This window comes from Knufia obscura (genome assembly GCF_036327395.1).
Source record: "Knufia obscura strain CCFEE 5817 isolate CBS 148926 chromosome Unknown scaffold_1, whole genome shotgun sequence".
NCBI lineage: Eukaryota > Fungi > Ascomycota > Eurotiomycetes > Chaetothyriales > Trichomeriaceae > Knufia > Knufia obscura.
The window spans coordinates 4,053,072-4,067,071 of NW_027042687.1; the positions used below are offsets into that span (position 1 = coordinate 4,053,072).

The 14,000-nt window shown below is 51.7% G+C and overlaps 4 protein-coding genes across 4 annotated transcripts; 3 read left to right on the forward strand and 1 right to left on the reverse strand.

The window, feature by feature from the left end:
* Positions 1 to 538: 538 nt before the first annotated feature.
* PPM2 (tRNA methyltransferase ppm2) lies at positions 539 to 4,201 on the forward strand (the record flags this gene model as incomplete). Its single annotated transcript, XM_064869980.1, has 3 exons — positions 539 to 843; positions 899 to 2,675; positions 2,843 to 4,201. The coding sequence occupies 3 exons, from the start codon at positions 539 to 541 to the stop codon at positions 4,199 to 4,201; spliced, it is 3,441 nt and encodes a 1,146-aa protein (XP_064735477.1).
* Positions 4,202 to 5,618: 1,417 nt separating this feature from the next.
* Positions 5,619 to 7,745, forward strand: PPS1 (tyrosine/serine/threonine protein phosphatase pps1; the record flags this gene model as incomplete). The annotated part of the gene is made up of 2 exons (XM_064869981.1): positions 5,619 to 7,389; positions 7,441 to 7,745. The coding sequence occupies 2 exons, from the start codon at positions 5,619 to 5,621 to the stop codon at positions 7,743 to 7,745; spliced, it is 2,076 nt and encodes a 691-aa protein (XP_064735478.1).
* Positions 7,746 to 8,413: 668 nt separating this feature from the next.
* On the reverse strand, positions 8,414 to 10,405 carry PMZ80_001539 (uncharacterized protein; the record flags this gene model as incomplete). Its single annotated transcript, XM_064869982.1, has 1 exon — positions 8,414 to 10,405. One exon carries the CDS (start codon positions 10,403 to 10,405, stop codon positions 8,414 to 8,416), a length of 1,992 nt encoding a protein of 663 aa, XP_064735479.1.
* Positions 10,406 to 10,820: 415 nt separating this feature from the next.
* PMZ80_001540 (uncharacterized protein) lies at positions 10,821 to 12,902 on the forward strand (the record flags this gene model as incomplete). Its single annotated transcript, XM_064869983.1, has 1 exon — positions 10,821 to 12,902. One exon carries the CDS (start codon positions 10,821 to 10,823, stop codon positions 12,900 to 12,902), a length of 2,082 nt encoding a protein of 693 aa, XP_064735480.1.
* Positions 12,903 to 14,000: the final 1,098 nt, after the last annotated feature.

Genomic DNA, 14,000 nt, shown 5'->3' on the forward strand with positions numbered 1-14,000 from the left:
TGACCTTGTTTTACGAGCAGTCGGATATTGCTCAGGAAGTCTGGAAGGCAAGGCTGGGAGGCGATCTCGAAAATGGTGCTTAGTCAGCTACTGCTGTGCTGCCAAGAAATGGCTAGCGGATTCGAAAGGCCTGACAGGCACGACAGGACCATCCTCAACGTTGTCAGCTTGAAGGCGCGGTGTCAACGTCATCGACAACCTACAATAAGGAAGAATTGTCTCAATATCGCGCTTCCACGTCTGCGGCTTCGATGCGCTGACTCTCTCCAACGAACGCGTGAGACGCCTTTCACGTTGGCAACGACGCGAGGCACATGCTCTGACTTGCGAGACCTGATTGCTGGTAGTTGATTAAGCTGACAGACCCATCAGCCTACAGAAACATAGATCATTCATGCTGTCTAAGGAAGCTGTCAATTCGCCGAGAGGTTTCACTGCATTTGATCCAACTGGAGAGGTCGACCGTGAATTGTGGTGACTCACAGGTTGCTCAAATCGTACGGGCATGTTCTGACGTTCTCGCGAACTCGTCGCTAGCATGGCATCTCCTATCAACAGCGCTCCTTTGGGCGCCCTTGTTGACGACGATATGCAAATCGAAAAGAACGCCGGCCTTGTCATGGCCACCAATAACAGCAGCATTGTCTCAAAAAGAAGTGTTGAGAAGCTCTACCTACCTGAGCCACATTTCTTCAGATACTTCGTAAAGAAACCTGTCAGAAGAGCACCGACAATCAACAGAGGTTACTGGCTGAGGATGCGTGCTGTGGACTGGGTGGTGAGGCAATTCCTCGAGAAGCCTTCTGAGCAGGGCAAGGTTGTGATCAATCTTGGCTGTGGATAGTGAGTAAGGGACTTTCCCGATGCTCGAAGGTGAGTACTAATGTATCTCCTACAGTGACCCTCTGCCATTTCAGTGGCTTGCTCGAGACCCCTCCCTATGCGCCAACACAAAATTCGTGGACATAGATTACGAACTGCTCATGGAAACCAAGCGCAAAATCGTGCGCGAAACGCCGAAAATGTTCAATCTTCTACACCCCTACAATGCCGAAGCCACGGGGAACGACAAATCAGTGTTGATCGACAGTGAAGAATATGCAGCCATCGGCTGTGACCTGAGAAACATTCCTCGACTCGATAGATTGCTTGGAGAAGTGGTTGACATCGAAAACTGCCTCGTGCTTTGCGTTGCAGAAGTCTCCATCACATACATGCAGACAGACGCTGCTGACGCACTCATAGGCTGGAGCTCGACACTTTCGCCAGATGTCACTTTCTGCCTGCTCGAACAATGCAGCCCCGATCAAATGGATAACCCCTTCACTATGACAATGATGAAACACTTTGCTAAGCTGGGAACGCCTTTACGATCAGTGATGGAATACCCAGGCCAACATTTCCAGAGCCAACGTTTCAGCGTAGCCGGCTTCGCACACGTCGATTATCAGAACCTTTGGGAGCTATGGGCTGATCCCCGGTTCCTCTCACCGTCACAACGAGTAGCGCTCGATCAAGTCGAGCCTTTCGATGAATGGGAAGAGTTCGCACTTTTCGCCTCTCATTACTGCCTTATCGTGGCCCACAACAGAGAGGCGCCCGTATTGGCAGAAAGACCACGCTCGAGACGGGACTCGACAACAAGCATGGCCTCTGATATCTCAGCTAGAACTTCTTCACCCCTTAGACTGGAGAAAGAATGGTTCGGGTTACGCTACAGCAAAGAGCCTGGCGATCTATGTCAACGACATCATGGGTCAGCCTACACGATTCCTGATCAAGAAGCCGTTGGTGTTCATGGTGGTGTAGGTACACGGTCGCGGCTGTCGACCACCGCCGTCACCAGGCCTCGAAACCTGAAAGACGACCCACCCGTCGTGCCACCACCAGAGATCGGTGCCCGTTGCTGCCACACGATTACACCTTTAGATAGTGGACAAAATCTGCTTGTTGGCGGCCGAGCTTCCCCTACGCACGTCTTCAAAGACTGCTGGCTTCAAACTGGACAGGTATGGGAACGAATCCATGACCTACCGCAGCCTCGCTATCGACACCGTGTCTCCTGTGTTGTGCTACCAGATGGCAGTTCTGGGGCCATTTGCTTCGGAGGTAAGACTGACCACTGCAATGTGGCGACTGAAGTGTTGCTATGGGAGCCTGACAGAGGCTGGCGAACCCTCCGTACAAGCGGGTCTGACCCAGTTCCCCGATTTGCACCAATTTTCATGAGATTAGGCTTCAACCATGGCCTGCTCTTTGGTGGAATGAGACAAGACGGTGTTGTATGTCAAGGTTTGTGGCGGTGGAAGTTACATGTCCGGGACAGCGTGATCGTCAGCCTTGTCTTCCGATCGTCAAGTGCACTAGACGCATCTTCCGGTACGTGGCCTTGGTTTGCTCGATTTGGTGGCTCATACAGCATGTCACGGGACGAGGTTCTCATCATTGGCGGCGTTGCTAAAGCAGGCTGCATTCCAAAGCCATACGAAATTCTGTCCGTTATTGGGGCGTTCTCGAACTATAAGGATGTTGAGAACGAGCTGCCACTGCGGATAGCCTGCGTCACACCTATTCGGGATCCGGATTGTCCTCGACCCCTTCTTGTTGGACACTCGACTCATCGTTCTAAATCCGGTCTATCGATTACGCTAGGTGGCGGTTGTACTTGTTTCAGTGTAAGTCTTTCCCCCAGAACCTTCGTTTCGGCTCCACTAAGCCATGAGCGTCAGCCAGAGCAGTATCATCATGGTACAATGCTTGTCGGGTTGATCACTCCAAGCGCTCTTTGCCCGTGATCCTTTCCAACAGTGGTTTTATCATTATGAGTTACTAACTTCAGCAGTTTGGAAACTACTTTAATACTGGTATCTGGATTCTCTACGACCGAGAAGCTGGACTGCAGAATGATTGGATTATTGTGCCATCGAAGCCGGCTATTCTGATGCCGCAAAAAGAGATCAAGCCGGATAAGGTCACCAATGGTCATTGTCATGGTCGGCTTGTCGAACACGCCAAGGTTGAATCCACTGAAGAGTTCGGCAACAATGTCGTGCGCTCGATGGAACCACGATTGCTCAATGGGCTTGACTTTGGTTCGTGCGTAGCGAGTTGGTCGATACCTTACCTTAAAGATAAGGTTTCTACCTCTCGCAAAGTGGTTGTACACGATTCACCAGCCCGGACCATGAACTTCCAGCGAAAAGACTTCACATATCGAAATCTGCCTTTCCACCAATTTCTAGACAAGCTGAACGACCCGACGTCGCATCTTTATCTGCGATCGCTTGCAGCAGAGAGTCCCTCCTCGACTCCGGCCAATCTGAGCAAAGATTGGCCGGAGATAGCGTCTGACTTCCACATACCCTCACAGCTCAAAGACATTCAAGCCAGTTCACATTCTTCACCACTCCGTATCTCAAACGATATAAGTATGTGGCTACATTACGATGTTATGGCAAACGTCCTTTTCCAGGTGTCGGGAATCAAAAGGCTCGCCCTCTTTCCGCCGACTGACCTGCCTAAGCTGGGATTTCCACCAGGGTCAACAACCAGCAAGCTCGACCTCTTCAACCGTGCGCAGACACCCGGTGGGCAATGTACGTTGGAGGCGCCACTCGGAACGAGCCCTGTCATCGCGATACTCAGACCCGGTGATGCACTGTATATACCACCACTGTGGGCACATACAGGGGTCTCGTTGACAAATGACGAGGTCACGAAGCATCATGGTAGCGAGGCTCATGTTTTGTGGTCTGACACTGGAGCCTCGCTGTCCTTCAATGGCCTCAATCACGGGCGCACTCACGCAACCTCGACTTCGCATTCCGATACTCCGCAAAAGGACGAGGTATCCTCAAACAGCAACGGCTCCATCAACACGGCCTACATCCAGCCTCAGTCAGCGAACGCAAGCGAGACTGGGAATCCCTACCTCAACATTGCTGTAAACGTCTTCTTCCGCAATCTGCCTGACTCTGCCTATGCTGCAGGACGTGATGTATACGGCAATCGAGACCTTGCTTGTTACGAAGACGGTAGGAAAGTGGTCGAGAGACTTGTTAGCAAATTTAAGGACAGCAAGCAGCAAGCGGAAGTATCACAAGAATCCAGCATGCTCCTGGATTGGATACCGAAAGACGTCAGGAAAGCTTACCTGTTGCGGTTGGCAAAAGAGCTGGAAGAGGAAGCGGAGACATTGTGATATCGACGAAATGTACAAAGCTATTCTGGCATTTTGCTCATTGCACTGCATATGTTGCACATTCTGCACCATTTCAGGTGTTCGTTCCAGAGCATCGATATGCTTCATTACTTTCTCTCCTCTTTCGCTTACAAAGTTGTTGTCCTGGCTTCTTCAGCGTGCCCACTAGTCTGGTCGGGAGACCTACACAAGCCCCACCCAAGTGGGAGAATCACCGAGCACGTGTCTGATCTGTACATCTGCATAGCGTGCACGCCATGGCAGTCTGCTCTGGGTCGGCATATTCCTCTAACAAAATTGGTTCGGACGCCAGAATATCCGGGGTAGACGCCACAGTGACATATTCTAATCCGAGAGCCCTGGCAGCATACAGACGAAAGTCTACCGTAGCAGCACTGCTATCACGGCTCTGTCTGTTGTACTTCATACCTTCGCACATGTCACATCACCATATTAGGCCAGCGACTTCGACGTAAACGTCGATCGAGATCGATGGACTGATCTATGCATGAACCCAAAGCATGGTAGGGGTCGTGAAGCAAATCAGTGATCGAAAGCACGATGATAATCATCAACAGAGGGAAGTGAGGGGCACTTCTAGGCGTTGAGATCGCCTCGGGCGGGATGAATTAGTGAAGGGCTGACGGAAGTGGAATGCATGAGAAGCAAGGATACACAAGGGCAGGCGCTATCGGCTCTCGTGAAGTGGGGTCTTTCCAAGCACGATTCTCCAATCCCCGCAATGGCTCCAAAGATTTGAGACGCTTCTGCTGCAAGCTCCTGCTCGCTCATGCAAACCACGCCCGGTTGATACCCATCGATATGCATCAACGGGTGCACATTCCCTCTCCTCAAACCAAACTCTTCATCTAGCGCAAACGTTGTGTTCGTCCTACTCCAGGATCTTGTGGCAAGTGCTATCCAATTGCGCTCCAATCTCAATCGGTTAACAATCCGCCAACCCCACCTGCTTGTTGTTCCCTTCACTGAGCAGCATGTCGCGCCTACGCTCGCTACTCTATCTTTCAAAGTATGTGAGGAAACACCACCTCGTGGCTCTTGCGCTTTTGTCTATGCTTCTGCTGGAACTGCACTCGAATACGCCCAACGAAGTACTTCCTTTCACAAAGTGATTACTGAGCACAAGTCAATTACGTTGGCCTTTGAATTGCTCCGCTCTACACACATGTCGGGCATCAGATCATTCCACTCTTGATCTCTGGGGCACGCGACCACGACCGGAACCTCTTCAACGTGCGCACTTCAATCATCTTCACTAATGAGTACTGTTGCATAAACTGTGCTGGAGAGCACTTGCTCTTCCTCGCTGCCACCCTCAGCACCAGCACATTAGGATCGTGGATGAAGCACTTCCGACATACGCCATTGCTGATCACGATACCACTGTACAGATATCATGGCCACCATTGTACTGCAACAGCATTCGGCTCTTAGAGAACATTCTTCGACACCCCCGCCTTTGACTTCCACGCTCACGCTCAATACTCCGCGATCGTCGACACCGATCCCTAACAAGCATATTCCGTTCTGTCCTCCCGGACCCGCACCCTCGACTCAGGTCGTTACTCCGCCTCATTCTCCACCCACGAACAACGCCCCTTTCAAGCCGAGCTCACTTCTCCATCCACCTCACAATCACCGGAAACTCCTCAAGTCACCACCGATATATGGTCTTGACTGTGATAGTCTAGCACAAGCTCTGAACCATGCCGCTGGACAGCCGCTTCCTCCTCCGTCCTCAGTTTTCCCTTGGTTGCATGGATTGCACCCCAACAACCAGACACAGCTTCAGTTCTTCCTCGCTAGGAAGAAGTCGTTACGGAAAATACCAAAATGTCTAAGAGAAGTTACCATCATCAAGGCTGGCGGTGATCTAAGCCGGGCACGTATAAAGGGCGCTGTGGCTCCTGATGAGGTCTTGAGCCTCTGTGACGACGACAAGAAGGGTTTCCTTGACTGTGATCCACAAGAGGGTTTCTCAGTGCGCAATTTCCACATACAAGCAGCAAAGATCATACAGGTCTCGGACACTATCATCTATGGTGATGACCGAACCGACCACAGAATCATTCGCTCGGTTGCCGAACGTGCTGCCAAGGTCCAAAGGCAATGGCGGAAAGAGCTCGAGGCTCAAGGTCAGATGCCCGAGACTTACCACACGTTTGTCCTCACCAGCCCCTTTGAAGACTTCGAGCGAGCGTACCCAGAACTTGTGGCTGTCAACTCTCGAGGCAAGCCTACAGGACAAGTTCTCGACTTCCTCCACCAAGAACGCGTCGAGATGTGCGCGATGTCCAAAGCCAGCGAGATCAGCGTCGGTGTGTACCAAGGTCCTTCACCAAATCCTAGCACAATCCCGCCAACAGACAGCGATGAACCAACCTTTGACGTCTTTATTGAATGCAGCGATCACGCCAACATGCCTGACACAAAAGTGCTGTCTTGTAAGTCGAAGCAACTGCGAAGCAGACGTAACAATGATCCTGTTCATCTCAGCTTCCCTTCTTCCGGCAGCTTGATGCCTTCATCGTACGCACCAGCTGAAGCAGACGGGATCATAGCCATGTGCCAGTGGATCTACAATCTTACTCATGTCCCGCAAACGTCGGCTGTCCCATGCACACCGGATAAGGACGGCGACATTCCGATGACTGAGCTTACTCCTCGGACACGCAAGGTCCTCTTTCATTGCCCTGACGGGTATACGGAAACCAGCATGTTGACAGTGGCATATCACATGTTCGCTGAAGGTGTCCCGCTTCACGATGCCTGGATCCAACTTCACGTTGACAATAAGCGGAATTTCTTTGCATATGCGTCCGACGTGGCATTGCTGCGCTCAATCGAGGAGCAAGTACTGCAAATGTCTCCCGCCGCAACGGCTGGGAAACGCACCCCACCGCCGACCTGGTTGGGTAAGCTCGATGGTAGTCTACCAAGTAGGATTCTACCATATATGTACCTGGGTAACCTGACACATGCGAATAATCCAGAAATGCTCAAACGCCTAGGCATCAAGAGGATACTCAGTGTTGGCGAACCAGTAAGCTGGACCAAGAACGACTGGGAGTCCTGGGGCCGAGAGAACGTCATGTTCGTGGATAGAGTGCAGGACAATGGCATTGATGAACTCGGGCCTGAGATTGAGCGATGCCTCGACTTCATCGGTAAGCTGCTATCCACACCCCACCTTGAACATTTGCTAACATGTATTCTAGGTCGAGGCAAAGCAGACGGCACAGCCACACTAGTCCATTGCCGCGTTGGCGTGTCCCGGTCCGCAACTATCTGCATAGCAGAAGTCATGAAGTCAGAGGGCATGTCCTTTCCACGGGCATACTGCTTTGTGAGGGCGAGGAGGCTCAATGTTATCATCCAGCCACATCTAAGATTCGTGTATGAGCTTATGAAGTGGGATGAACTGCAGCAGGAGAGAAGAGGTGAGACGGTGAGACGAGAGCTTGAGTGGACGACTGTTGCCAGAGAGATAGCCCAACTCAACAGGCCCTATTCTCGAGCGTAGAAAGCTCGGAGCGATGGCCAGAGTGTCACCAGTGGCGCAAAGCGGATCTCTGCTTGGGGAAACAAGGCAAAAACGCAAAGTGTGTTGGCGGCGAAGTCCACGAATAGGAAGTTGAAAGAGAGAACAACGACGAAAGACAATGACGACCTTGAGCACGACTCGATGGCCAATGGCTATCGAGGATTGATGAACCTGGACAGGTTGACTGATGAGTTCATGAGAATGACGATATGAGGGTATGGCTTATGGTTATGAAGGTATGATACGATATGATGTGAAAAAGCAGTGGCACCGCCCATCCAGCTTGTCGATGTATGGATAACGAGGACATGAGATATGATGGTATGACTGCTTGGACATTGGCATTGGTACGACATGGGCGGTGGAACAGGCCGAGCTTCTAGGAGCTCACACATCAACGGTATCGCGAAGGGATTGAGAGCGCATTGGATATGCGATGGGAAGCCTGGACTTGAGTAATGGGTGGATGGTGTCGACGGCGCATGTTTGACTGCACCATTTTGTTCATATACATATTTCTATGTTTCATGTGATATGTATAGCTAGACTTTAAATTGATTCTTTCCTTTGACACTCTTGTTCCTTCATCACATGATTTATGACCACAGCCACAGACAGCTTGTCCTTCCAGCACGAGATACGGCACCTCAACAGAATAGATACTCCAGTCGCCCAATAATTTCATCATCCCGCTCACCCAGGCTCCTACACCCACCGAGCTCAAGACTAACCTTATCGGCGTAGGCCTCTGATTCTGTACGTGACATATCCCAGTCTGTGGCGTGTCCCGCTGCTGAGAAGAGGGGGATATCTTTGGAGTCCGGGAGTGTTTCTCGGCCTTTGAGGTTGAGGAGGGACTGGATGGACTGGGTGGAAGATGTCGGTTCGGGGAGCATGTTTGCGTGGAGATCTGGGTGCTCGTGGTCGCCGGTTAGGATTGATGTATCTGAGTCTTCGAGGAGTGGGATGCTATCAGGGGTTGGTCGTGTTGGTTCGGTCCAGAACTCCTCGGGTGATTGGGTTGATTCTGTGTGGATTGTTATGAGTTTCTTCCCTGGTATGTCCGCGAAGGCGGGGTAGAGGATGTAGTTGTTTCGGAGCTGGAGAAGTTCGGATGAGAGTTGCAGCCAGGAGGGGTGGGCTGGTGAGATTGTGGATTCGATTGAGTTTGGGACTGTGAGGCTTAGGGATGGGTCGTTGGAGAGGCGGAGGGAGGCGTAGGATTGCAGTTCGACCCAGTGGTCGCCGAAGTAGAGGGCTGCGTGGGCGGAAGGGGATTGGTGGAGGGTAAGTGCTGATTGTGGTTCCTTGCCGGTGAGGAAGGGGGTTTTGTTGTCTAGAGTGTGTTCTGGGAGGTCGAGCGAGATGCCGGTTAGCGAACTAGTAATTTGCAGGCCGGGGTTGCCGTATTTGTAGGTTAGGGTGAGGTAGTAGAGGTATTGGAGGTATGAGGGGCTTAGTTCGACGTCTGGTGAGAGGACTAGGACGTGGGAGGCTGGTGTGGTGGGTGGGTAGAATGATTCGAGGGTGCGGAGAGTGGCTATGGCTGGTGTGAGTTTGTTGTTGTCTATTCGTCGGCGTAGGATGAGTTTGCTCTGGGAGATAGGGCTGTCGTGTGGCCAGTGGAAGTTCTCGAGGTAGCGGAGGGCGAAGGGGTCGATTGTGTGGGGGAGTTCGACTGTTATGCGCGGGAGAGGGAGGCCTGTGTAATGGGCTGATTTGATGGATTCGAGGAGGCGGATTAGAGAGCCTGCGGATTGTTTGTAGGGCTGGATTATTATGTCGATTTGGTTCTGATTCAGGAGGGAGAGGCCCTTGCCGTCGAGGGTGGTGATCCAGGACATTGAGGTGTGGGCATCATTTGGAATGATGGACAATGGTGTCCGTACCGAGTCCAACTTTTCTTGCAAAGCAGTTTTGAAGTGGGTGTTGCTAGCCTGTCGCTGGTCGATGATGACTACGCTGGGCTTCAGAGTAGTGTGCATATGGCTGACCGCTGCTTTGATCACTACTGCTTGCCGTGCAGGAGAAGACTTCGAATTGTAGTCTGGTCGAGCATCGTGCCAGAATATCGGGCAGTCCTCCACTTTGAGACCACTCACGGACATGATGTCTTCAATACTGGCATCGCGCGTGGTCATCAGGCCCATATGCACGTTCGTCTTGTTGTAGAGAGCCATTTCGCAGGCCACGCCTGTAAAGCTGGCAGCAGTTTGTAAGTCATAAAGCATGAACAGGACGCTATCTCTGTCCTCTTTCTCATTGTAGAGATGTGGTCGTAGGCTGCTTGCCAGACGGTAGAACTTGACTGGGCCATCATAAAGCTGCTTCGCACTCAGTGTACCACCCGCTGTCTCATCACCACTTTTCTTTGACGCCAGATCAGGCACAACAGGCCTTCCTTGGCTTCGCCCCGTTCTCGAGTCAATCCGCTGTGACACGGAAGGCACATCAGTCGGTAGGTACTTGATGAACAGGTAGACCACTACGAGAGCGACCAGAGCAACAAACAACCTTCTCTTCCGAAATATGGTCGCGGGGCGCATCCTGGGTGCCGATTGCCATGTCTGGCTGTGGAGCGGAAGATCATGTTTCTTCAACCCATCGTAAGGCGCTGCTGGTCTCTTCGCAAGAGCCATGCATCCTTACGCGTCTGAGGAAGGAGCGACACGTAGAGGAGGTCTAGAGTACTAGGTAGTCGTGCTTGCCAGATCTCGTGCAATCGATATTGATACCGCAGGTGAGCTAGCAGCCTTGCCGAATTCGGAAAGGCGGCAGTTGATGAAGCCAATCGGAGAAGCTCATTAGATGGCAGAAGTGCATCAGGCGAGGAAAGAGCTTCACTCAGGATATCAAGCCATCTCCAGATACACGATCTCTGTGAAGGGCACATCCTCTCGTCGACAGCCTCGAGTCTGTCCGGGACTATTACTTATATCACACTACAAACTAGACACCTCGGACGACGAAACATCTGCCCACATCACATCACGTACCCGTGTCCGATCGATTATGCAGCGGCCGTAGCCCTTCTGAGAGTTCTCTCAGTAAAGAATGCGAGGCCTTACTTCAAGAGGAGTAAGGCCATGTCTACGACACGGTAACACACACGTAACCTCCTCGGCACCTCCAATCCGTCGAACCATACTTCCTCCCATACGGAAAGGCCTCAGTTCAGCCGATGCCTTCGCAATACTGCTACCAGGCGTGCTCACGGCAGCCTTCGTGGTTGATGTGACTGCTAAGAAAGAAAGAAGTCTGGAATGGGATCGTCAGATAGCCGCAGTCGAGGCAGAATCTGAACGCCTCAGAGAACGGCAAGCAGAATCATGGTGTAGGATACAACAGCGCTCCGTCGCCCGGGGCTTGTACCAGCAGCGGAGAATGATGACTACTTCCACACGTCGCGAGTTCGAAGTCTCAGCTGAGATAGATCCTCTCGAGAAAGAAAAGGAGCTTAATGCTGGCGATGTCGACAGCGCAGCGACTGACACAGAAGTGACCAGCACAGAAGAAAACGTCGAAGCACAGAAGCGCTTTGAGCGCCTGGTCGCTACACGCCTTGCTCTTCAGTTCATGCTTCAACTGCGAGCTGGCCGCTCACAGTTGTACACGCCACAAGTCACTTTTGAGCCCACAGATGCCAAGTATCCTCAAAGTATGGATTATTTGGTGAGAGAACTCGAAAGAGTTCAGAATATGATGGCCTCAATGCACATCGAGAAATTTCCTTGGGGTATACAGATGCCTTACGATTTCCTACAGCGGAAAAGGGAGCTCACTGCTCGCTTAGATCAGCTGATCGCGAGCTACAGAAACGTTGACATTCATCTGCCTGATTTCATTATGTCCTATGTTCAGCTCATTGGTGAATACAAGATGGGCCCTCATGTCGTGAGCTACGTCAACATGATGAGAGCTCTCTCGAACATGCAGAACGGCGAGTCGCCTATGGCCGCCATGACAGAAAATGCCATATGGGATGGCCGCCAGCTCCTTGGAAGCCATACTATATCCAACATCATATTTCGCCATGGTTCAGACGGTGAATCTGCGAGGTTTCAAGAGTTGCTAAAAAGACTAACCAGCGCTGATAAGTATCCAAAGCCTCGCAGCCCCTGGTTTCGGGCGACAGTCAACGACATGCAAATTGCGCTTCCCAGCTCCCGTCACCCCCTACTTCTGGCTTCTCTGATCAGAACTGCTCTCTGTAACCGGCAGCAAACTGTCGCCGAGGCCTATGCAACTGTTTTCTTCAGCCGGGCACGAGCAGAAGGATATGACGGTCGTGCAAAGTGGCATGTTGTTGCATGCTTTCTGGAAGCCTACGGTTCATGGGACAGTTGGTCCGCCGCTCGGCGTTGGCTTCAGACGGCTGTACAGTGGGCTGAGGAATATCTTGACATTAGTGAAGAGACCCTCAGCCGTGTCGTTATGCGCATGCTAAATTGTTGTGTTGCTTGCGATCGGCGAGAAGAGTATGAGCTCATCATGGAAGCTGCCGTTGCACATGGAATAAATTGTTATAAGCTCGATGAAAGCAGGCCTGTCAAGCTCTCCAATCGCGCACAGCACATCAGACTAGATTGGATTCGTCGCCAAAGAGACAGGCGCCAGCAAGGCCAGCTGAGGTCTGCGAACGTGAGTACTCAAGACGTAAAAGACTTCCAGGCTACCCTAGAAGGTCGTTTCGATGATCAGCAAGAACTGCCTAAAAAGCCTTTCCATCCTTCTGACGCGAGAATCTTCTATGACGATATCCCGAAAGCCTACAGACCTCCAATCGACAGAACTGAGCCATTAGACATGCCGCAACCATACACAACATCCCAGCCCTCGCCAGCGAGACTAGAGGACGTATCACACGAAGCCACATCAGACAAGGACACAACCATGCTCACGGTTTCGCCGTTCTTTAGTCCGCCGACAGAGGAGGAGTATGGGCAACTTCGCGATGAAGTTGGATCCCTGAGTTTGGACGAGCAACAACAAGAGATCTTGCGGCTTAGGAAAGCGCTTGCGGAAGCAGAAGCAAAGTTGAGCATGGCCCACGATCAGGCATTAGCTCGGGAGCAGTCAGAGCACACCGAGACATACGAAGAGGAAAATGTGGCAAAGCAAGCAGGCACAGGATGAACATTGCTCGGTGAATGTCCTGCCTCGCGCTGAGCACCATGCCACGTACGTGCAGGGCGCCCATGGCTTCGTGATGCATGTAATCATTGGCCCGGCATACGTCCTTGCTATGCCCGCAATGGTGTAGACTGCCTTGCTGCAGTGTAACCACGCAGAAATCACAACAGTGATGACGACTTTCACAAGACTATGTCAGAATGTCCGAGACCTCCATCTGCAACAACCGTGGCGACGAGACTACCATATCGAAACAAGCAATCGTTGCGGTCTATAGGTGGGCCAAATCGTCTGCCATACGCAATCCTAAGAAACGAGCTACAGCGTCTGTACGATGGAGCCCACAGAACTTGAAAGTTTGAGCAGGTCGTTCAGTCTGGCTCAGCGCGTCACGCCGTTACCACCACGAGCTCGGAGCGTGCAGCTGTCGTACGCAATCATACTATCGATGTGAAGTCACGCCGTGGTTGCATGGGGTCTTCAGCTAAAATCGTCAGCCTTGTGCAGTTCGAAATGCTTGAGAGAGTGAGGGATGAATGTACATACCATAGCGGACACGGCACACACGCGCCGGGTCACGTTTGAGGAGGGCACCAAAGAGCGTACCCGACTTGCATTTAGCGCTAGGTGGACAAGAAGCTCAGCGTTGTTAGCGAAGACGAAGAAAGACTGAAACCGTCTATGTAGTGTTTAGGACTAGCTGTTTGAGCCGAAGAAGAAAGCGTGGGAGCTTTGGACGAGTATAGAATATCTACAAACCTTTTCAACTCACGAAATTCGTTCATGTCGGGCTGTTTAGCTAGGCTGACAGGGCATGGGCTATGATCGTCTCTAGTTGAGCTGTCACCAATCAGGAAGACTCCCATTGCACCAATCATGCTCAGCGGCTGTGCTTGGGCTGCAGGTGGAAGGCATGGGAGGCAATGGGCTTCGATTCAGCCTGCCACTCTGTCCTGGCACGGTTCTTATGTTGTTGTAATGTAGAAGACTTACGACGATCACTGGAGGTGACTTATGTGATAACAAACTAGCAGAGCTTCACTTCTACTGACTCAGATCTAAAGGGGAGTACTCCATACTGATGGAAGGAAGGAGCGAGCC